Below are 25,793 nucleotides of genomic sequence, written 5' to 3'. Positions count from 1 at the left end.
TTTAACTCAAATGGCACGTGCGTAAACCGAACGACGTGTGTTTTTTTTTAAAATACCGAAGTCTTAAAAGAGTCTGAAAGGGGTCGTGCGACGCAAACTTTTTGTTCGCCGTGTGAGAACCGTCGACATTTGCAGCGTAGGTACCTGCCTATATTAATAATGTATAGGTAATACCGGGAACTCGGGCGGTTGCCGTTTAATATTGTATAGCCGAAAAATCGGGGGAGAGAGGCAGTGTTGGCGATAAGTTATAGTCTTAGAAAAAAAGAGAGCACACAGAGTCGCGGCAGTGTTCGAAAATCCATTTGACACCTCCGCCGATCGGCACACAGCAATTGATTTCGCCCGTAACACGGCACCACGAAGGGCGCTCAGGGTGGCGTTAGGATTAAAGCGCAGAGCCGCCGGGGTGAAGCATATAAGTAAGAACCGGAGGGCGGGGTTGAAGACGGAGGCTTGTAGTAAACGCAAAGGGCACTATCCGGCCAACGGTATTAAATGCTATGACGACGACGACGCGACGAATGGATAGGGCGCGGTCGTCGCGGATTAGTTCCCCGTTGGAATAATATACAAGATTGCTATTATATATAATATTATTATATACCCCGAGCGGAGGAGAGAGGATTAAGTGATCAGTCAAATAGACACACAACAACGCATATGAGGCGGTGACGTGTGAGTCACATGCAGAAAGACACATTTAGATTATCGTTACTATAATGGGGGGAGTGGAAACGTTGCTCAGATAAGGAGCGCTGCGCTTGATGATACTGATACCGTTGCCGAGGGTGACACAGTATTAAACAATCGGATTTAAATAAAAAGAAAATTCCACGGGTCGGCTAATAAAATAATGTTTTCTTTTGCGCCTGTTCTCTATAAATCTGACACTGGGGTGCAGTAAATAAATAAAGGGAGTGCACGATCACACGTCTCTGATCAATTACCTACCCTCCCCAATCGACGATGTCAGAGGTTTTTTATAATTCAATCACACATCGTCTCGACTCATATCTTTCACTACAATATTTTCTGATTACACTAACGCCATAGCATAATATATTTGCATAAATGTGGTACACACTCGGTAAAACTGATAGTTACCGAGTATACTTTTAAATGTTTGTAAAATAAATAATTTGTACTTGCACACGAATATAATATATGTGTGTACGTGTATATGTATTATAACGTCTAAGGTATGAATACATATTTTTTTTTTATTTCAATTTGTTATTAAAAAAGTTTACGCGACCTTTGCCGTGCCGCATATACACTCTTGTAACAGTGTGGCCTTAAAGTTTTTCAATTTATTCCAGATTTAGACATGCACGGGATCGGTCGAAGGGCAACAATGCCAAGGAAAAAGGAGCTCCGTATAACATGTGTTATATTATGAGCTAGCCAATGCTACGAGATTTCTAAAGGGTCACCGAGATATTTTCCTTTGCATCTCGCTTCACTGTTCGGCGGATAGGGACGACTTTGCGTTTGGTTTGTTATTTAAAGTTGCATTTATTCAATCCGGGCGCGTCACGTGCCACCTACCGTTTGTTAATGCTGTATAATGCACGGCACGTCGAGGTCGAGGTGCCCCGGGCGTAATGTGCTTAAGAAAAACACAGCCCGGTTACTTTTGCCAAGTATTTGCATACACACTACTGGGTGGTTTCGCATTAAATCGCACTATAAAAGACGGACGAAGCTCTTCGCCGTCAGGACAAAGTGAGGTACTAGTGACTACATCATGTATATCTTACTGCCGGGACACGTACATGTTTAACGGTATGTACATCGAAAGGATTTTATCGGATATCAACCATTGTGTATACACAGAGAGGTCCGTGTACATCGCAAACCTTGTATAACTAATCAGTTATCCATATCCACACTCGGTGAACAAGTATCATTGAAATACGCGCGTTAATAAACAAATTTTGATTTTCGGCTAAATACTATAAACGGTCGATTATAGTTTAACATAATAGAATATCAGGCTTTTGTTCGTCATCAATAACAGCGTAAGTGCAATCAACTTGTTAATTTTCAAAACCCTTGACAGTAACGCGATCCCCTCTCCTGTAGTGCGTTTTGAAAGGCTATTATTTTTTCTACAATATAATAGGTATACAATGCGCAACAGAGTATCATATTGTCTTATCGAGTTCGTGTAACTAACCCCGAAGTTGTACAGTATGCGCTTGTTGGTAATTATTGTGTATCTAGGTTGTTAAAGTTTAGACGGAAAACCATGACGACCGTCGCCGTTACACCGAAAGGATTTCGTTTAACTAGATATGTAAATAGAATATAACGTTAGGGTAACGCAGTTGACGATTTTATAAAGGTTGATTGTACGAGGTACACGGAACAAAACCCATTATATATATTTTTTTTAAATAAAAATAATTTTTTTTGTGACTTTATATTTTAACGAACTGTCCAATGAGTCGTGTCGGATGAGGGTTTATACTTTATTCTTCTTTGTGTTTGTGTGTGTGTGTGTTTTACAAAGGGATTTTCGCTTGTCGTCCAGTTGCCGGTTCGTTAGGTCGAGCGCAGGTTGTACACAAAAGGACGACACGGAGAAATTGTTATGGACTAGGTGGGTGAGGGATGTACCACTGACGGCAGTGAGGTGGTGGAATTGCCGTCGTGTCTTAACGACTTGACCGAAAACCGTTGACAACTCGATCACGTCCTAGGCTCGGCCTTTGCTCCCTTAATGACGCACCCCCCCCCCCCCCCCCCGCACTCTCTATGCGTTTCCCTGGGACGTACGCGCACTTACAAATGTCACCCTCGTGCCAAAATGCCAACCAAGTCAAACCAGCCACCACTGTTCTCTGACCTTTTGGTATTTACCTATTTTGCAGAACTGTCGTCGCCGTCACCACTGCGACCGTCGGCAATTTTGACACCGAGCCAATAATAACCACCCTCGTCGTCAGCGTTTATTCTACATTGTCTCCGCTTCATTGCCCTTCCGAGTCGACGTGTCTCGGATATTAAAATCGCTTCCCATACCTTCTCTATACACATACACTTGCTTAAGCTTCACACTGACCGACTACACTGATTTGAACAACATTTGTCTCGGTAATTAATGTAGTGCGATGTAATTAAACCACCGAAGAAAAAAAAACTACGAACATTTTATCACCAAGTAGGATGACCAGCTGTAGCTGATAATATCATAAATATTTTACTGTGTATTTTTCTAGAAACTTGCGGTGGTGCGATGATACTCTAATTGACGCGTGTAATTGATACTGACCGGTGTAAAGGGTGCACGTACACGCCACACGAGAGCAATGTGGATCCCATAACCTCTTTCTCCTCCGTCAGAGTAAACATCATGTGAAGTTTTCAAGTGTTTAATAGCGGCGAAACGCGAACCCGGGTAGAAAATTAAGAGCGCTTGCCATTAACAAATTGCTAGTAGGCGCGCACAGTGAGTATACACAATATAGAGTATAACAACCCTTTTGTAAAATTTACCGAGGGTTAGACGCGGCGGTGCAATGAAAATATAAACGGATAGGGAACGGCGGCCGGGTGGGGGGGGGGAGACTTTAATGTAAGCCGTACAGTAGTAGTAATAACACTTCAGCGAGCGGTTGTGAGGTTTTTCGCATACGACATGTATAATGTTAATCACTTGCGGACGACGGCGGCGGTGCGGTGGAGACGTGTGTGTGTGTGGTGAGATGGATGGACGGGGGACCGAGGAAATAACATAATGGGGAAAAAAAGAAAAGAAAAAAATTGTAACTTTGTGTGTGTGTGTGTTAAAGCAGCGGATCGAATAAGCGAGTATACTCCACTATAATATACACTATCGATTAGACATTCCATAAATCACGCAGACCCTTCGAAGACACTCACACACTGGCGCGCACACACAGACAACACAAACGACAGTTCCTTATCGTGTACACTACATATACATGTGATATTCATACACTATTGCTACGCCAAAGTGGTTTTTATGAACATTATTTCGGTGGTGGTGGTTTTTTTTGATAGTCTACGGTTTTATTTCATTCAAAAAACGGCCTTTTTTTTGGAAATTAATTTTTCCGCCATATCGTCAAAAGGATTCACCGGATGGACTTTTAAAAGTCCGAAAATGTCCCTCGCACTCGTTCGCGGGACCTTTTTTTAACGTAGGAAAAAGACCCCTACCGGAAAGCCCCAGAGATTTCCTGTTAATTAAAAATCACTAGGGAAAATTTGGGTAGGTAAACTTTTCCTGCGCTGTACATAGAAAAATCTAAAGTTAACAATTTTACAACAATATACGGAGTAAAAAAACAACATAAAAATACTATTAACAATATAAAATATTATTAACCATTGACTATAAAGAAAACACACACACACACAATGTGAAAATAACAAAAACTGGCTATACTTTATGTTTAAACTGGCAAAATATAACATTAATTACTACCGTGACAACATTTTCGGCAGAGGCAGGCAGCTGATAGAAACATCATTCGTACAAGTCTATTCAATGGTTCATACCCAAAACCGATTAAGAAGGTACGTGAGATGTACTAAACAAAATACATGACATTATATCGACATTACAGCAAGCCCATCAGGATTCAAAACATGATGTTTACTTCACCAAACTTTTTTACCCAGAGTACGTGGCCGAACAACAACAAAGTATTCGCCGAGAAAACATATTTAAATATTCACCTATAACCTGAAACATTTGAATAAAATGTAACACCACCTCTCGGGCGCGGTCAAGAAAATCGAATAAGGTTCACAATTCAATAAGGTTTTCAAAACGAATCAATTGAAAACTAGTAAGGCTATTTTTTTGTCACCACAACGTTCTCCGTTTACTGTCACCCAACAAAATAAATAGTAAAAATAATGTTTATTTTACACTGGACCAAACAACGTCGTCCGGGGTTGATCGTTCGATATGGTTATTTAGGATGATATTATCATGACAGCTTTATAGTGATCGGGGCAGCTATGGCGGCTGAAAAAAAGAGGTTACCGGTAGGTACATAAAACAATTATTATTATGAATATGTTATGTACCCCACGCGTACCGTATCGAAGTTATTATCATAATATTGTTATTATTTTTTTTACGCGTTAATATTGTGTGTGAGTGAGAAAAAATATACATTATGATAAAGAAGGGCGATTCGTAAAATACATATAAAAATAACTATGTATGTAGAAACGTGTTGCCGAATCGGACCGTGCGTTCCTTCCGGGCTGCCGGGTAAAGATAACGACTTCGGCTTAGGGACTCCGTTGACAAAATAATAAAGGACACGGGGGAGTGGTGGGTAGGAAAAACATACACACACACGCGCGCGCTTGCAAACCCAATGTTTGCGATTGAAGTTTTTCACTTGGACTCGGGTGTCAGCAGAGGCGTGTACGCGATTCGGGCGCAATCGTCGGAAAGACAAATAAAAAAGAAAAAAAAAGACATTGGCGTTTTACCCTCTCAAATAATCATTTTTTTTTATCCCTCGGTAAACAAACAACACCACAACGTTCTTGTATATATTTGTATTTGTATTTTTACGCCCGTTTCAATTATGGCGGACACGCGTTCTGCTGCGTTATTACAGTGTGTGTATGTATGTGTATGTGGTTCCTCCATTGACCTAACCGAAATAATTGACCGGTCCCGGCCGAATTCGACGAGAATTACCGTTTTGTAAAAACAAAAATGCCGAATTAGCGTTTGTATGGGTATTTAAAAAAAAAAAAAAAGAATGTAATCCCAAATCCCGGTACAGCTGAAACGTCAGGGCGGCGGAGGAGTGGCGTTGCTGTGTAAAAATAACAGCGAAAAAAGGGGGAGGTCGAGGGATTTTCGAAACGTTGTTGTTATTTTAAACAACAACAGTATAGATTATCCGGAATGCATTAAACGTACGTTATGTATGGCAAGTATTACAGCAGCGGCCAGTGGGCCAGCAGCCACACACATACGCCGGCCAGTGGAATAAAACCGTATAAATAACGATCCCCCGGCGATCCGGTGGACCGTGTCGGCATTGCACCGGAGCTGCATAATATTATACCTACACCGGGATCAGAGCCTCCCCCTCCCCCCCCCCGGCTCCACCGCGACTTAGGGAAACGTGTGGGCGAGATGGGCACCGCTTTTGGATAATCGGATGACCGAGCTTTACGCACAATGTATGCGCTCAACCGACGTGTAGATGCGCTACAATAACGGCGGGGTATTGCGCCAATTAAACGACAATCTGGCCGCCCTGAAATTTCAAATCGGTAAGTACACTACGCTTATACGGCCCGGCCGAATTGTTTTTTTTTTTTGCATTTAATTTGCATTTAACGCATAGCCCGCGGCAGTGTAGCACTAATCCGCATGGTACCTATTGGTCCACGGGCAGTCGTTAAATTATGACAAACTACACTTTTAGCGGGTATCTAGTATTTGCACCCCCCCCCCTCCTTTTTAATGTAATTACGCGCTTGGCCTAATCCGCATGTATTTTTGTTTTTAATCATCGTTAGGCGGGAACCCGTCCAAAACGATCGTCTTCAATACTAGCACAATATGCGCGCTATAATTCGTATCATTACGAGGCCGGCAACAATATATATATATATATATACATTATACATATATTATTATTATTATTAGACGACACGGTCGGATTAATTAGCCGCAGTGATTAACGGCGCCCGTCATTCGTTATTTCCGGATTAATACAATTATCACGGCGTCGATAAATCACACGCCGAGGAGAAAACTTCAAAGGCCGTTCATTTTCACCCGGCGCTAACGACGAAAAGTGTTTAAAAGAAACAAAAGCGTCGAGTCGACAAATGGCCGACATACCCTATACGTTTGCCGACTTGTACCGTGTATAATTAGCGAAAGCCGTTAAGATGACGACGACGACGTTCTACCTGTGTCGGTTTTGCCCAAGCCCCCGCCCGAGCTCTCCGCGGTTATTAAGGGACCAATACGGTTGTTTAGCGACCGGATTAATGAGCCACGTCGTTTAATTAGAGAGACTCCATTGTGTGCGATAGCAGGTTTATCCACCGTGTGGCACACCGCCCGTCCACGCTTAAGGATGGTTATTGCGCCAAGTTAAGGGGACGAACCGAACGGATAGCGTGCATGTAGTATGAGCGAGAATAGCAAAAAAAACTTTACAGCTCCGTGAAAACATATCCGGTAAACGATTGCTCGTGTCACGCTTGTCCCACGGAATACACATAACCACCTGACAAAAACTTTTCCGTTTCCCACGTCTGGGCACCCGGTAATCGTTTAATTATTTATTTATTATACCACCGCCGACGTTTTATTATTAACTATACAAATAAAATCTATAATAGGTACAAATGCCCGTTTACAGGGATTAAAAAAAGAAACTAAACCGTAAGGAGTTTCACGTAAGACGTGCGGTAATAAGTTTCGCTGTTTTACGATATAGTCACCGAAAACGTTAAAACTAAATTTAACCTGTGTAAGTATGACGACAACGTTAAGCGCGTGTCTCCAAGTCGTAGAGCGAGTGATTTATAACGTCGAGCCGGTACAGCTCCCGGGGTAAAATTTTATAGGGCATTTAAAAAATAAAACAAAAACGTTTAATCGTTATTTCTCAAGAAAAAAAAACACAACTGGTGTGCCTATCAGAAAATCGACCTGATTAATTTTTCCAGAGTTTTCAGTATCCGGGGCACGTCGATAGTCCACACCTCCGGTAAAATATTAAAATCCTAGACTATATAAGTCAGAATGTATAATTAAACACAAATAAAAAGACTTATCCTTCGCGTTGACTCACCCGACCCCTCGCCGAAGAAGATAACCTCTCGCCCAGGTTAGCTGATAATTAAACCACCCTTAGGACGACGGTCAACGTTTTCGTATATAAAAATAGCAGCCGACCGAAAGTCGAACCGAGGAACACCGTAACACGCGATCGCCGTCGTCACCGGTCACGCGAACCGACACAGGGTTTGACTCCGTATGGTAAGTACAGCAGGCAAACATTAATCGTTAACCGGTACAATAATTATTAACATAACTAGTGTGCGTATAAGTTCCTAACCGATCCGGTTATCCGCTCCATCCGGTAATCCATCATCGAGTGCGATGGTCTCTTGCCCAAGTGTGCGGAACGTCCGTCAACCAAAACGAGAGCGATTCACTCGAGACTATGGCCAAAAGTGAACACGGGGGAAATACTTGGTTGGTCTAGACTCTAGAAGGGTATCATTTCAAGTCAGTTCCGTAAAAAAGAATGTTAACGGTTACTAAAAATGATTATTCTTGTGAGACGCGCAATAGTATTAAAAGTACATTATTAGCGTAGCTAAAACATAATACAAACATGAAACTCCTTAAGCTTTAGCATTTATTTTTACGTCTGAACACGGTTCAACCCAAAACTTATAAATAAATAATAAATACGTTACAAATGTTTGCGACGTGTGCAAACTCTCGGCTGCTAAGACTACCTTTGTGGAGCGCACACACACACACACACAATAATGTGACAGCGAATTAATTTGAGTGTTCTATGTATGGCTTCCAGATTCACAGTGCGAAGTCGTGGTCTGTGCTCGGAGTCGTGTGAAATGAAATAAACTCGACGCATTAATCCGGCGAATAAAATCTTCGGGCAATGAATCTCTTTCGGATAACACGCAAAGGGGTTGCCGTACGCAATATAATAGCCACCGCCTCCACACAGTCCAATTAATAGGGGACGTTCCGTGAAATTGATAGGGCGAGAGCCGGAGAGAGTTCCGGAGCTTTGAACTCGGCAACAACAGCACACAGATAAGCTGGCAGCTCAAAGTGACAGACACCCCCCCCCCCCGCCGTGCGCCATCGCCCTCTCCGTCTGGATCCGGTCGTCTATAACGCAATAATCTGCGTAAAAGCCCATGTGAATGAAATACCACGGCGGGGGCAAAGCTAATAAAATAAATAATCACGGTTCGACGGTTCGTTTGCCGGCGGAGGCGGTGGCGTTCGTTATATTTAAAAAATTGGGTTTTTTTTTAACCGAAAAAAATATTGTATTAGTATTATCCGCTTGGAAATCGGATCGGAAATAAAATCGAATTTCGCTTACGAAGGTTTTTTTTTTCATTTTAATACGGTGGAAAATCACTGCGCTTTACTCCCCACGTACCAATGTATGTATATGTACAATATCATACCGAGAACTATTTATAATAAAGCCGTCACGCGGAAAGATCCGTAATCTCCGTTATAATGTGATATGATGTAATATTGTTATCCACGTGGCCGTCCCGAATTTGCAGTAATCAAAAGCGCGGTGGTAAATTAAAAAAGTCTTTTGTAGTCGAGTTATGAAACTTTGGTTATCGCCATATCGGATATTTAATGAATATTCCCGGCGAGGAAAAAGTTTTTGGATGTTTTCATGTCGAGCGGCCGGCTGGCTAAGCGGGTGGTTGAAAAATCGCATTCCACTTGCACACCTCCCGCCGGCAAAACCTCTTAGGGGGCTCGCTCGTTGTTGTTTACGGGCCCGGACAGATAGCCGAGACGACGACATAATGCCCGGACCGAGGGTTAGCGTACCGGAAAGATTGATGATGACCAACGGCGTCTTTCAAACGCATCGGTGCTCTCAGGGTCGGCGAAACACGAATCTTTGGAAAAACGCTACTCGACGCCATACTATAGTCGCGTGTCCGCCGGGCTAAGCCATTCCAATTTGTGTTACACGAATGACTTTAAATAACACCGGGGAAAAAAAAAGCCCTCGTGCGCTATTTAGGGTTAACACGGCGACATACAGCGGAAATGAACAAAATATTTATTATTCCATTTCCCCTCGCAGTCCAAGTACGCGCGCAGCACCACCGTCGGGTAATATTTTATAGATATTATATCACTACTATACCGTCGTCGTTGCAGGTGGTACTCTACAGTTTAGATTATTATAGCAACAACAACATACCGGGCGGTAATCAATAGCCGCTCTTGAACGTACCGCACTGAGATGGTATTAACTGCCGCCGGATTACTACTATACAGATTTTGTAAAGTCCACCGTAAGCCACAACTGTCGAAATCAAATAGTCGGCCAATGAAAACCCCAAGGTGGTTTCCAATCAATCCCATAACAATTGCGTTAATGTTCGCTAAAGGTGTATTTACTCATTTTACCCCGAATCCAGCGGTCGTAGTAGCAATATAAACACTTACAATGAGTTGATTAAATTTAACAATATTTACAGCAGGATCGACAACATTACTTTTTACTATATTAATCAAAATAATCAAGTATCAGTTTATCTAGAACATCCACAGCATTAAAAACTCAGCCATCAATTCACACACAAACCGCCATCATATGGCGTGATCTCCAAAGTGTTTTGGATCCAGTCAGGACGTTATAATAATATAAATGATAATGAACAAACCGACCGACTGCCAAGAATGCAATTACTTCTCCATCAACAACCCCTATATAAATATCAATCCATAGAGAGGCACAAACATTAATTAAGAACACATGCGCTCTGAAATGGCAATAACAGTCAACGTTAGAACCAACTTGTCTTCAAACTGCTTGAAATCAAACAAGACGTCGAGAAGCACTCAGCTCGTACGTCGAGTATAGATTAGGTACGCATATGTTGACTTTGCTTTAGCTACCCGATGATCAAAGAAGAACCGACTCCACGTCTTAATCGGTTGTCGGTACTAAAATATAAGTCGAATCAATGAGCTTCCGCAACACATAATAATAATATCTAAACTATAAGAGTCACTGAGCAATAATTCCAAACGAGTTCACAATCGAATTCACCCTCTAGTAAAAAAATGAAATGTATAGTTTCATGCAGACTCCTATCGAATCCTACCGGTGTGTACAAATAATAACAAGTAATATGGTTATCTGCAGTTTTCATCATAACATATAATAATGTAAAATAAATTAAACGTCATCCAGTGTCCTATGGCGCCGATGATACAACAATAAATGTAGTTAATAGTATCACAATATTACATTGTTATTGTGAGTTGGGCCGTCAAAAAAGGCGCTATCAGTAGATTGTATCATCGGATTGGGCTGGTTTCCTTCCCGTCCGGATAAATCACCGAAATCGAACGAGGTAATCCAGTTCGAGGGCGTTGTCAGTGTAGTTAGAGAGGGTGAACTGTGTGTGAAAACAAACCGGTGCGAAACGTGCATGCCACATAAAATGTACAACGCCTTCGTTTGCCCATAATACATACATATAACGTATAAGGGACCACGGTAGTCCACCGTGACCGTCGTCTGGTGATTTATATAGAAATGCGTTTAGCGTCGCCCACACGCATCAAAACGTGTAGAACCGCCGCCTTTGCCATTTGAATTAACATCATCGAATAGGGGTTGAAAACCCGGACCGCACCTATATATACACGGAGACCCTGTGATTGGGTGGATCGCCACCGAAACGAGGCCCTATTTGTATGGATCCCGAGAAATTGCTCTGTTTCGGATAATATGCATACTAATAAACTCACTCTCAACAGAACAGAGTACACTTGTTCGGGGACCGCGACAATATTACTATTATTGCGATGGCCGTAAAAATCTTGCAAAGTAATAATATAGAGTACATACTTTAATGTTTCTTTACCATATTATAGACTAAACAATGCAATAAAACGCACAGACACTGTATACTGTATAGAACAGGTGCAGACAACGTGAACTTATATACTTGAAAAAGCTGTTATATACTATTATATACTGTTATTTTCAGCTATGCGTGTTTATTGCGACGCTAAAAAGACGACTGTAAATAATTTAGCGATTAGTCGGTCGAGTTGACGAACTCAGTTTTATTGGTGTTTATGGCTTCAATAATCTTTTGTTCTTTTATATGATATTATTTTGTCTTTTTCGTTGGCTCGAAGTACCAAGTACTATAGGATTTCGTTGTAACCGACGATCAAATAATAATAAAAAATAATAAGCTTAGCCGAAAATATAGCAACAACAACAACAACGGCGAGGTGCTTGAAATGGCCGGCGTGAGGGATGAAACGAAATAGGTTGCAGTCAAGGTGCGAGAGATACATAAACAACAGAGGTCTGCGACGACTGCCATGAGGTGGTGAAGCTTTTAGCGAGGGCGCTCATAAAAACACACTTATCCCCGGTCGATGCTCGTTGTGTGTGTTTATAGTCGATATTCGTCGTCGCTCGCATTTTCCTGGTCTTTTTTTCTGTTGATATTATATCAAAAACATAATATTATAAGACGGAAGAACGGGCGGAATTCCCGAGCCATAATAAAGGGAGGCGTAAGACGACGACAATTGTGCAAGAGAGCCGATTCGGTGAAAAACAACAATATTAATAACACGGTCGTCTTCAGTTTAATATTGTGTGTGTGTGTGTGTGTGAGTGGAAAATCCGTGAACGCGAGTTAGGAGTTTTCCAGCGCTTCGACGAAAATATAATCAACAAGAACGAGGAAAACTTGTTGGGAGCAAAATTATTGCGCAATAAAAACGTCCGGCGGTGATTATTTTTCCAAAGGGGCTGGTCGTTTATATCCGTTTAAAAACAATTAAAACTAATTATCGCGTATGGAACAATTATTATTATTATCACTATTGTTATGTCCGTTAATGTCGTTAACGCGGCCGGTTTTTCTCTAAATGTCGAACGCTCAAAGTTTCACTGCAAGACGACCGTCGTTATTGTTGTTATTATTATCGGCAATTTGTCGCCCCCAAAACTACACAATATAATAATTGCAAAGAGCTCTGAGATATTTTGTATTATTTCATATTGAACGACGCGGGCCTTGGCGCGACAACGAAATTAATTATCATTAACGACCAATGTTAAATGCATTTTTGACACGCTCCAACGATAATCTAACAATAATTATGATATAACAAAAAAATTCACATTGAATTTTTTTTGCAAAAGTTTTTCGGTTCTTCGGGTGAATTACACGTTTTTGGACAAGCCCAGCGGAAACCGTTTCCATCAGTAATTTTAGAAAGGAAAATATAAATGAAATGTTTGTACGCCGTTAACTTTGCGACTTGTAATATTTCCACACTAACGATAATCCCCGTGTCTACTCCCTAATTGGCAGCGATCGCCGTTAAAGTTAATTTTTCAATCGAAGACAGGTAATTTCCTTTGGCCAAACAACAGACTTACCGACGCTTTTCGCTCTGACAAGCGGCACGTGCATTAAGTAATTGGTACGTCTATTTATTATGAGTTTTTTTCTCTCTCTTTGGTTCGTTATATTATTTTGTTCGCGTTGCCCTCGTGCCCGCATTGTGTGTAACGTTATAGTATTTTTCACCGATAACAATTTAAATACGGTCGGTAATTGAATTGATTCGCTTTTGGCAGTGCGCGTTCATGGCCACAACCAACAGGGCTGTCGATTAAAATAATAATAATTATCGAACCAAGCGTAGGCGCAGCACACATCTCCAACGCAGTCTAACTTCAATTTTCTCTAATTGCTGGACAACGGTCGGTGTACACTTAGCTGACTGGTTAAAGGGTGCGGGGGCTTACTTCCAGTAGTAAAAAAATTATGATTTTTCTTACAAACCCGCGCCGCTATTTCTCCAACAACCCTCTCTATAAATATATATTATACATGTATACTGAATACGCGCCGGCGTTATACTGTTATTTTAACATTCCGCCGATGGTCCGAGCGTTAATCACGTTAAAAGCATTTTGGGATATATTGTTACCAGTAGACATTGTGTACGCGTACTTGGGCGCGCAAACGACCTAAAAGCTCGTTGAACTAATTGTAATTTAGCCGGCTGATTGATTATCGATGGATATTATAACATTATTATTATAATATGATATACACTATCAGACTATTTAACTAATTAACCGTCACAACACAACCGACAGTCACCGACGACGATTCGGTTGTCAAGAACAAATAAAGACAGCCGATGTCTATGAAAGAGAGTTGTGCGGTGAGTAAACTGTAAAAAGTAGACGTCTCGGCAAATCTTTCACCGTTTCAACCGCCACCGGGCGAAAACCATTTGTTTTGATAACAGGCCTACTCTGATATTCCGAAGGGCGTTTTTCCCCCTTTCTGGATTTCTCCTATATTTCTAGTAAACCCCAAGAGAACTGCCCTCGTGCTCGTCGGTTTCGTCACGACTCTTAAACGCACATAAATCCCTTTGGCTAATAATTTTGAAAAACTATCGTCATCCGTAACGTCAGCGACGACGGGGGCAACGCTGGCAAACCCGAGAGAGCACAAAGACAACTAATAACCAGTATACACAAGTCAAAATGATAGAGTCGTCCGATACGGTTTAGTCATTCGTCTTTGTGCACCTCACCGAAAACTTTTGTTCTCCAAAGCGTTTTAAAAGATTCTGAACCCGCCGTTAGAATAATCGAAAGTTTCTAATTTTGAGAATAATAATTTATTCGTGGAACACCGACCGGGACATGACTTGGTTTTTCTATTTAATATCAAAAAACCGTATCGAAAAAAAACGCGTTTGATAATATTTTTGGATGAGTTTATCAAATTACTATGTACTGACCGTCGTGTAACTGAAGAGTTGCGTCTCTGGCAAACGCCAATTCCGAGTCGGTAAGTGTGGCGTCAGAACAATTGCCGGACGTACCGCTCGTGTCCGTAGTCAACAGAGAACCTGGTTGCTGGTAAGTGTGATTGGTGGGCCTCCGGCGATGACTCCTGTGGTACGAATGATGGTGGTGTTGCTGTTGTTGACCGTGGGGATGGCTGTGGCCGGGTTGGAACTCTGCGGTGTCCTCGTCACATTCCCCGTCACTGCTATCACCGCGATGCTGGTACGGTTGGTATGCTCTGTTCGCTTTTCCTGCAAATCACAAACAAAATACAACAAATTAACAACATGTTTCGCACGTTTCATAAACGTTCATAACGTTATCATAATGATATATTAGGTGAAATTCAAATTATTTCTTATAACGTACGTTAGAATAATACCGTTCACTTGTTTCCGGTAAAGTTGGAAATTCGAACGATCCACACTCAATAGGTACCTTTAATGTCGAATAATAATATTGTTTGCGTAAGGTAAATAGCGATCCTTTTGGAATATCCGGGTATTTTTAATGGAAGAATTCGCTCATCGCAAGAGATGCCGGCAAGACGTAGTTATAGGTATAAAGCGAGAAAAAAGAAAACGATACAATTTAAATGCATGAGAAATAATAAAACCGAATACCACTCTTGGTCGCCACTCGGTCGACGATAGAATTACTCTTTCCCCTGCGCTAATAACGACAAGCGTCCCGTTTTATTTTTATTATGACGTCCGCTACTATTCTTATTTTCTAAGTCTTGATGGGGCGTACAACACACTCAAGAGCCTTCTCTCGCCATATACATGTAACTTCCCCGTATGCTTCGGAAAACGGCTACTGTTAGGATTGTTGCTATTTCCATCCATTAGTAGAGTGAAGAACAAAAATTAGCGGACACCCGAACACAACTCTCTTTATCTCTTTGTATTTTTATTTTTTTTCCTCGAGAAACAGTTTATATAACACTAAGACGCGCCAGCGACGTTAAAAGCATCGTTGCCATATACGTCCAACCCTTATAACGAAGCGACTCCGAAAAACAAACACACCGACCCCCTCCGGCAGTGTTACAAACCTCCGAATTTACTTCTACCATTGTAAATCCCTCCCCATATATTTATTTATACACTGTATAACGCGCTTTTGTTATAGCTTTCCACTCATCAGGACGGACAGTATAAAAAAAACAAACGAAAAATAGTCGTAAAAATAAAAAAAGGAATTCTAGAAATGGGGTTCATTTTTATTTACGACGTCGTGAAAGCAAAAAAAATGTCTGTAATTATTTTTATGTCGGGGTCGCGGGATAAGAACCGACAAAATCCATACAACTTTATAATCAAATATCTTTTTTTATACTCTTTTGCATTCGATTAACCGTCGTGGGCAAAACGCGCAGATGGCAGGGTGAACTATGGTGGCAACATTCAAACGTCTTGTGTTGAAAGAATAAGAACAAAGCAAAGTGATGTATGTGTGTAATATCGTTGCATGCGTCGGTGTTGGGGCCTAAGAGGTATACGCGTTATGAACCCGACCGGACGGGGGGGGGGGGGGTGTAACTGTAAATCGACTAAAAGAGAGGTGGTGAAGGGGGAAATATAGAAACTTTTATAGCGAAAGGCTCTCGAAAACCGAGAAATTCATATCGCATTCGCAATACAAAGGTCGGGGCACCGTGACGAGTGGAGGCAACGGTAAAAAGCGTATAAGGGGCACGCGCTCATTTTTCAAACGCGGTACGAACAGCACCGCGCCACCCCTTCCCTTATAGTAGTCTACCCAATGTTCTTGGCCTCCGGGGGTTTTTTTCCTTATTCCTTTGGTGCAATAACTCTCCCTCTGCCGACGCCGCCGGAAGTTGTAAACGGCATCGGTGGTTATCATCAGTCTCTGTCAAGTGGCAACAATTTTCTGGACGCCTGCGCTAGACGTGGACACCCCCCCCCCTTCCCCCAGCAAGTATAGGGGACGGCCGTTGGTCGCCGCGGCCGATGTTTATACGCAATAATAACAATAATAATAACGGTAATATTGTAATCCCTGAAAAGTGGACCCGCGGGATTTGAAAATTTCCGTAGGTGCGATAAACAGAAATGTACGTGCACGGGGGGGGAGGGGAGCACGGTACAAGACACTAATCAAAAAGGGTTGATTTTGGACGGCCTTAAGGCAAACGCCCCGGTGTGTTTTGATTGCCCGTCAACCGTCCCGCGGGTGACGTTTCCCGAAGTCACCATAACTTTCCCTACAACACCCCCCCCCACCCCCGCCGACTATGTTTTTTCCCCTTCAAAGTTTCTACAGCCGTTTTATGTGTTCGACCGGGGACCGGGTGTAGTGTTGTAACGGTGGTTAGTAAAGCTAAGTTTTCTCGTCATGGCCGAATCGCCATAGTAGTTAGCAAACTGTTTTCGAGACGGTTGTCTCCAAGGACTGGACCGGCAGAAACAAAAGGCACGGACGACCGTGTCCAAGACATTCGATGTGAAAATGTAAATCGGTCGCGGTCGACAACGACAGTCGTTTAAGCGCCACATTAACGCGGTAGACAATACTATAATATTGTGTACCAAAGGTGAATTTAGTTGCACGTTCAACGTACTTTTATTTTCAAACAAATACCATCCTGTATAGTGGCAACAACTCTTTTTGGGTTTTTTTTTTCGGAAGAAACGTTTCGGATTTCGCTTTACATACCGAAGGCGGCGAACGAATATAATACAACACGAGTATTCAAAACTCGTTTACCCGCGGTGGCGTACATCCATTTTATTTATTCGGTTCGAACACAGACACACTGAAATGTAACCTGTAAATAAAATATTTCGTTACTCGTTCGTCCCGGGGCTAACGAAATCCAATTTTGTACTATTAGGAACACACACTCGAAGTGGCAGCATTATATTTTTGGTATTCCCAAAAGACATTTTTTCGTTATTATTATTATTATTTAATGGTCTGGTCGAACGACGGCGCACACAAAATTTAAATACAAATATTTTTTTAATACAATCCCCATGCATAATAATAATATGACAATGTCCACGACAAACAAAACACAAATACCGTCGTGTCCGGGAGAAGATTGATGCTCCCCGGAAACTTTTGCAATATTCCACGCATCATTCACCGGTGGTTTTTACTTTTTATCCCCTTTTTATACATCCGGACGATGTTTTTTTTTTTGTACGGATACTACCTACCGTTTTGAAAAATTAGCGATTTCCCTTTTACGGTTCAATCGGTTTTATTACAGCCGTTTAAAGGACGCACAGCAGTGTACGCGACGTCCTAATCCTATACAACAAATTATTCGATTTGCATATCAGTCTTCTTGTTTAGTAATTTTATTTTATTCGAGCTCAGAGAGTTCGTCTCGCCAAGAATGCAATGCTATAACACGAAACCCTTAGACCCGATCGAACAGTGGTTTTAAATTGATTGTAAACAAAAATACTTAAATCATTAATACCGAAAAAAATGATTTCGCTAATTCGTTTGGGTTATAATTGCGTTGCGATTTACATTTGACTGTAGTATAGTGAAAAAGACGTTTTTTTTTTTTTTTTTGCGGAGTTAAAAAAATAAACAGGGAAGTCATATATTTTTCTCTCTAGAGTTCGGCGAAGCGAAATAGCCGCCGCCGTCGGGTAATTCGACTCCTTTGCTCTGTTGACTTCGGATGAGACTGATTTAAACCGATTAATGACGAAGAGGTAAAAAAACAAAATCATGTATGAAAGTGTAGAATTTCAACTGCAGACCTTGGTCTTTTGTTTCAGCCGGACTATGTCTGACGACACCGTACGCCCGCTGCCGCGCCGTTGTTGTTTTAGGGTCATTAATATTATTTTTTCATGGAAAAAAAAACACTTATAATATTCAAACGTCCCGTGACAGATTTTAATGGTGTACACCAGGGCCGGATGATAATGATTTTATAATTAAACGAGGGGGGGACAAGAGAGTATACGCAGCGATAACGACTTCTCTCCGCCAACGGTGTGTGTTTTTTTTTTCATTTTATTTATCTCACTCCGTATACTCGCGCGCAGAGTTCTATATTTAAGAAGAAAATATAATCTTAAAACCTACGTCGTTCCGCGCTGTCTCTCGTTTGTCAAACAAATCGTTATACGACCACCTCTAACCTCTTTTTCTCTCCCGCGTGTCATTTGCTCGCGTTTATATATATAATGTTTTTTTGTTCTCCCTCTGTGTGATGGAAACGGGGACCTCCGCGGTCGTACGATGGACTTACCGCATATGACACGGTGCGGTGGCAGCAATGCCGGCGGGTCCATTAGTTATGTATGAGGGACATTCTCGGTTAATTGATGTAAAAATCGCCCGGGCCATTTGCCCGGAAACGTCTCGGCCAGAGAGAGGGCTCTGCCCCAGAAATAACACTCGTGAATCATAATTAAACTGTTCCGCCGCCGTTTATAACATTATAGTGCTGTGGCGGATTAAAAATATATTATAATACGGTATACCGTATTTCGATGTTATTCCAAATATTTTATGGAATATTTCACGGTAGTTAAAATATGCGGCCGAGGGTCCGAGAACGGGAAAAGGGTAAAAGGCGGTCGACGATTTCGCCCCAGACGGAATACGAAACGTATTGAGGCGACTCCATTATATTACACCACTGTATGTGCACAACAATGTCGACGGAAGAGCCAAAACATATAAAACAATAATATGTTACAGTGAAGAACAACAACACACAAGTATTAGATATTATTGTAAATACATTGCGGCTGATGAGCGCGATCGAGAGGTATTTCTAAAACGTGGAATGCGAACCGAGGCGAACCTTTAACCGGTGTATCCACCAGGTCGAGACAAGACGATACCTACGTTTGGCGCTCGTTATTTTCTACAATTACTAACTACTTCAAAAAATAAAACAAAAACTTAGAAAGAAAAAAAAAGACAACTCGACGGAAGCGTAAGGCTCGACCGACGCAACGACGGTGAAAGTATTTTTTTTTTTTTTTATTATCGTCTACGCCGCTGACAACAAAGTTAAAACGACCGGTAATGAGAAAAGTTTGATTTTAATGAACTCAAGGCACAGCGCCAGCGAGGACCGAGCTTTCGCGCTATAATAGTAATAACAATATGTTCCAAGGAAACATCACGATTCTCGACGACCTAACCTCCTTATAGGTGGACGGGGGGGAAGCAAACATACAGCGTGTCCCAAAAAAAAATACCGTTCCAGCTTAGCTGTTATTATTATTAAAAACGAATAATGTTTTTAAGAATCCAAAAATTATTATAGAGAAACTTGTACACCTTATACACGGGACATGCAAATAACGGTATGCCATTTGTTCGAAATATCCGTACAGGGAATTTATTGCGCCCGGTTCGCGACGGATATAACGCAACAGTTTTACATCTTCGGCTGGCGTCGATATGTTTTTATCACAGGCGTGCTGCTTTATAAGGTACTAGCAGCATACATAAGAAACTCGCGAAGGACTGCCGTTCGCAGAATTTACCCGGTCGTTTTCAGTTTCCTGTATAGGCGATAGGTCCATAAACGGTTAACGGGTAGTGTATACACGTGGTGTTCTATGGAAGGAAACGCGTCTGTCCGGCAACACGTCCGTTCGACGAAATGGCCGTCCAATGCGGGGATTTTAAGACCGTATAAATTGTTTTCATTAAAACTTGAACGTTTCGTTGAAATTTCGCCGTTTACCGTTATATTGTTATATAACTCCAATATTATTATACCGTACGAAGAGGCTCGACTAAGTTGGGAGGGGATGATTTAAGTTCCGCATACTCCTTATGCGTATTTTTGTTGGCTTTTACTAGATTTGCAGGTAGAAAATTATGGTGAAAATTATGACAGTGACCAAACTACTTAATCGTGCTTCCGTGTGTTGTGCGCATTTGAAGAAGCCGAACTTGTGAATGATAATTATTACAAAGCCATGGTTGGTTAGGTCTGCTGTTCGTCCGCACCCAAAATTATTTATTAACAGGAAGTCGACGGTGCATGCCGACGACGGTGAGCGGGCAAAATAAAAAAGGCGAAGACAATGGTCTCATCAATTAAGACGTCGCAGTAGGCGCTGGCTAAGGCGAACCTCGCAAACAATAATACCCATTTTTCGCGTTTCACCTCCGAGCGTTGTTGCCCGGACAATACTACAATGGTGCTTTTGTTTTTGCCAATTTTTTTTCTTCTTCTCGTTATAATTATATTTTGATTATTATTATATTTCTTATAATGTACGACGCTAAAATCATTATTATTGTTATACAATCGCCATACACAATGATACGTCGGCAAGGTTCGAGTGAATCATTGGAAGGAATACAATAAAGCGGATAAAATGTAGGTACGTCACCCGGTCGGGAGTAACCCAACCCTAACGTAGGATTTTTCCAATTTAAATTCCAAGTTTCGATCGCGCCTGTTAATGCAGTTTTTCTACCGCAGTTTGATAGCCGTCAATAGAGTTTTTTTTTGTTTTTTAATGGTACAACAATAATAACTATTATAGCTGTTACGTCTACTCTCTAGTTTTTGCATGATTCATTCGAACGACCATTCAACGATAGAACACTACACCATTCGCGGCCGCTTATTGGTCGTATTTTGGGGCTCTGGGCAGGAATGGAAGTTCACTCGAAGTCACCAAAGTTCACTCCGCCCGCTGCCGGCTACCCTACCTTTGGTAATTTCCTTTCTATTGTTTTGCGCCTCGAATACACGGTAATTAAACGACAGCGGCGGCGGCGGATGCCTCGAGAAATCAATCTTCATTACCAATCATTTTTTTAATCTCTCAGTTCTACCACCACCGTAACGTCGCTAATTTCGCCTGTATCATTCAGCCGCCGCCGCGCTGTGTACTTTTGTAGTGCCTTAAGGTTTTTTACGAGCCGATATAGGTTTTTTTTGTATTATTTTATTATTATTATTATTATGATTGTTGTTACTGCCGCCGCGCCAGCCAGCCACCGTTGCAACATCGGTTGCATTCCCCGTTACTTTTTTTTATTTCAATTCATTTCTGTTTCTCTTTGTTTTTTTTTTTATTAATCAATATCCTCCGTCGGTATTGCTCGTGTTTACGAATATTATTTCCCGTAATTTCCTCTTTCTCGCCGCCACGTGCCCCTCACACGACCATTCCGCGCAACTGTTCGGAAGATAAATCTCAACGACCGTGTCGCGCACCGATATTATTATTTTCTGCTATATTATACTGCTGTTATGCACAACGTTTCATTGGCCGTTCCGAAATAACTGTCGTCGTTGGCAATTGCATTCGGCAGCAATACGGGAGGCAAGCAAAAAAAAAGCGCATGACAAATCGGCTCGACGACGTAAGCAGATGTTTTTCTCCACCCGACCTTGTCGTCGGCAAAGGCGGCAAATCGAGACGACGAGGGATTTGTCGCTGGGAAATGGCTAGGATAAAACCGGAAACGCTAAGAATTATTACTTTCACCTCGGATAAAAAAAAAAAAGTATATAAAATGCAAAATGCAACATTCTCCTGCTAGAGAACCCTAGAAGTCTGCGGACAGGACGTTTTTTTATTTAACTTGGGTCACAGTGAGAAATCCCGAGGCACCCCCTCCCCCTCCTGATCACCACCAATGCTTGTAGATAAATCCTTTCAATTGTTTCGGTACGTTATTAAACTTGTCGGTCGAGCTAGTTAATCGTACCATTATGATATTATAGTGCACTGAGAGGTCGCAGGAAGAAGAGGCAGAGGCAGTCTATCCTCTCCCTTCTGTCGTCTCAACCCTTCGGCACTATTAATTACAATTTTTACATTGAGCACAAATGCGCCCTACCTTTACACACGGGTAGTTTTGTAGTGTTATTCTTCTTGTGAGTGTAAATAAACATGGAAACAACTACTGTGGTGTTTTGTAATGCGATAACTACACGCTGGTATATATCGTTTGTTGAACATTACGCCGAAATCCGATATACATATGAAACGACAGAGATGATCGCCGGCCAATGAAGTCGTCGCCTGTATAAATATTACTATACAACAGGTCGTCAGAATAACAATATTTATCAATTACAGATGTCCGTTTTTTGTGTACGGCGCGTTTAGCATTTTGAACGATTACAATATTATATTTATTATTTTCTACGTTTCCATCAGATAACGTCACCAATCTCGTTTGTCAATCTCGAATCCGGTTTTGTTCGTTTTGGAAACATCATGCACTTGCACTATACACTGTATATATCTATAGACGTACGGCGCTGGCGTTTTCCCACCGTCGTTGTTGTACTTTATTAACGAGTCGCGTCCGACCGTTTATCGCTTACATATACATAATTTTATTCTTAGCTCCGAGCGGCGGCAATACCTACACCACATGATGAACCATCTCCAAGCTCGCATAATATAATACCTATGCAGTTATACCTACCTACGCACGCGTGTCCGCAACACCATCTCTGCCGGCCTGATGGAAAAATGAATAAAACCACACGCGCACTATAGCCGTCATAAATTATTGATGTCACCTAATGCGTTGTGACAGAGGCTATTACTCCCTTGCCGTTTGGTCCGAGGCCGGCCTTTGGTGGCGGGAAGCTGGTGGCGGTCGCATCACCCCTTTATGTTCAAAAATAAATTATACCGGATTTGTAGCGAGGAGTCAAAAATATTGTTTTACACGCACGCAATGGCCGTTCAAAAGACCCGACCGCCAAAATACACAACCGCGTTATCGCCGTATAGCCGTATAGCATGGATATGTATTAACGCGTGTACGAGGAGGACTTTGTGTCCTGCACATATCGTGCCTTCGCGACAAGGCCTAACAGAGAGGTCATATAATGAAGGCTATGTGGACGGCGGCGAGATACAGGAGGAGAGAATCATCTCTACCCCAACCCCCGGCCGCGGACAACGTGCGCATCGCCCGGTTTATTGATCTCTGAGCGCACCCCCTTGCCTTCGACTTCCACAACTATCCCTTTATACATGTCGACCGCCGAATGTGCGTACACACACATACGAACCATCACAGACCAAAGTTCGGTTAACGGTCGGGCGACGCGTGTCTAAAAGTTTTACCGCTCCCCGGACCCACGTGCACGGTGGTGGTCGTGCCCGAGGAGAGGCTAGCGAGCAGGTGTTCTCACGTGCCAACGTATTAATTAATGATAATTACACGGCTGCAGCAGCGGCGGTGGCGCCAGGCGAGTATGCAAAGAAGAAAGGGGACGACCGAAAGTGTGGCGAACGGGGTGCGAAAACGAAAACACCCTCTCCCCGTGCACTTGCAGACACTTGCTGGAAATCTTTATGAACCCCCGCGGCGATGGGCAGTAATAAAGTGCACACTGGCAAATGCATTTGACTGGAAAACGACAAAACCGTAACCCGACCGCACCGGAATTCTGACATTTTTAGCGGGGTCAGACATCCACAAGTGTACAAAATGTCGTTTCTCTGATTGACATCAAACTAAACATTTTTCATACACCGATTAAACTAAAAATAATAAAACAAAATTGTCAGAATTTAACCGAGTGTAAACGATTTTTTTATCATTACTTTTGCATAATATTATAATGTGGCACATTCCGGACCGGAGTTTCCGCTTATATTTAGTCAATATACTGGTGAAAAAGAAACCAATATTTAAATTATATAGTTGCACGTCTGAACGAGTTAAGATATTAAAAAAAAAAAAAAACCACGATATTCACCTCTGTGGGCATTAATAATGTTATTTGTCAATAAAAGTGACACGTATTTTTTTTTCTACCTTAAATGAAAAATGTCAATATTTTGGTTACAAGCCAAGTGCCACGGACCATTTGCTAGGCCGAAAATATTTATTTGTACAAAAGAAAACAAGTTGAATATATTCCAATAACAATGTAGGCGCAACGCTGTAACAAAAATAAAAGTAGTCCATCGACAAGACAGATAATTAAGATAATACACAGTACTTATTTTTTTTTTTAAATGTCTTGCGTTGCTTGATATTTGTTATTTTCGACACAATTTATAATATTTTCATAGACGTCTCACCGCTGCAGGCCGTCGCCTTTGGATGTTTCCGAGTAGAAGAAAAATGTCGCCGGATAATGATTCGGTGGCGCCGATACGGTTGTACGTACATAGTACCTGAGAAAAAATTAAAAGGACTGAGACATCCTTTTTTTTTTGGTCAGGAACAAAAGGACGCAGTAAAAGACTTAGGAGCGGCCTTGTCGAGAACGATACTTATTTATTTGTCCTCAACGGCGCCACCGCCTGTTTCTCGCGCCGGACCGTCCGAACAGAAAGGAATGTGTCTCCGACAGACTGCCGCCGCTATTTTTCCGCTTAAAACCGTACCCGGAGATCAGACTAGATGATAAACCTGACGGCCAAGTCAGGTGTCAAAAGAATAAACTACCAACAGCATAGAATTCCATTTCGAGTGTAGAAAAATAATACACTTTTGGACATACGCGATAGTAACATTAAACAGCGATGATTTTCTAATTTAATTAACATTTATACTTGAATAAAGCTAGAAAAGTATACCGTCTAAAGTAGAATAAATTATAAACAAAAAAGTTCTTTTAGCTTATAATTCAAGAGTGGACATTGTTCTTTTCAGAGTTAATATAAACAATGAAAAGACACTATGGGCTATAATTATTATCAATAACTTAGCATTGCATAATAATTCTCGTATTTTATTGGCCTCTTACATTGTTATTGCGATGACCCAACACTGATATACCTAAAGCGTTACACGTAAGTCAATGAAATATGTAATGACGTGTAGGGGAGTATAAAACTTCAGCGATAGCAATCGTTATGAACGAAGGACCTGTAAACGCTATCCAAATGTCCATTGAAATTCACAATATCTGTACAGTGTATGATTCATTGTAAATCAAAATTCACGGACGACCGGCGATTGAAGTCACGAGTACCGGGTAATATATACCTGATATAATGGATTTTTCTAGATTTGTTTTCACAGCACAGAACTTTAAGTGATGGTAACCCGATATAGTCGTCGAAACGTGATACGTCGGCGGTCCAGTTGCATAACGTCACGGCAAACAATAAATTACAAAAATAAAGCTTTTCCGCTGTGTGTGAAACGTCGCGGTTACGCCGCAACATCTGCTTT

General features: G+C 41.6%; 1 protein-coding gene across 5 annotated transcripts in view; it reads right to left on the bottom strand.

Moving 5' to 3' along the window:
- Nucleotides 1–25,793, bottom strand: part of LOC126847228 (teneurin-m) — a 190,902-nt gene that overhangs the window by 15,748 nt on the left and 149,361 nt on the right. For all 5 annotated transcript variants that reach the window (XM_050587381.1, XM_050587378.1, XM_050587376.1 and 2 more), the window contains exon 2: nucleotides 14,600–14,899. Coding sequence is in view for 4 of the 5 variants with exons in the window: in XM_050587378.1 (XP_050443335.1) it covers nucleotides 14,600–14,899 (300 nt within the window). In the remaining variant the exon portion in view is untranslated. The remainder of the gene's footprint in view (nucleotides 1–14,599; nucleotides 14,900–25,793) is intronic.

The sequence above is a fragment of the Adelges cooleyi genome, unplaced genomic scaffold (assembly GCF_023614345.1).
Source record: "Adelges cooleyi isolate 19-005CV unplaced genomic scaffold, UGA_ACOO_1.1 ACOO_flye_CR_arks_rails_tigmint_CR_PRNA_9, whole genome shotgun sequence".
Lineage (NCBI taxonomy): Eukaryota > Metazoa > Arthropoda > Insecta > Hemiptera > Adelgidae > Adelges > Adelges cooleyi.
The sequence above is the reverse complement of the archived record's forward strand: the minus strand, read 5'-3'. Positions and strand labels throughout refer to the sequence as shown.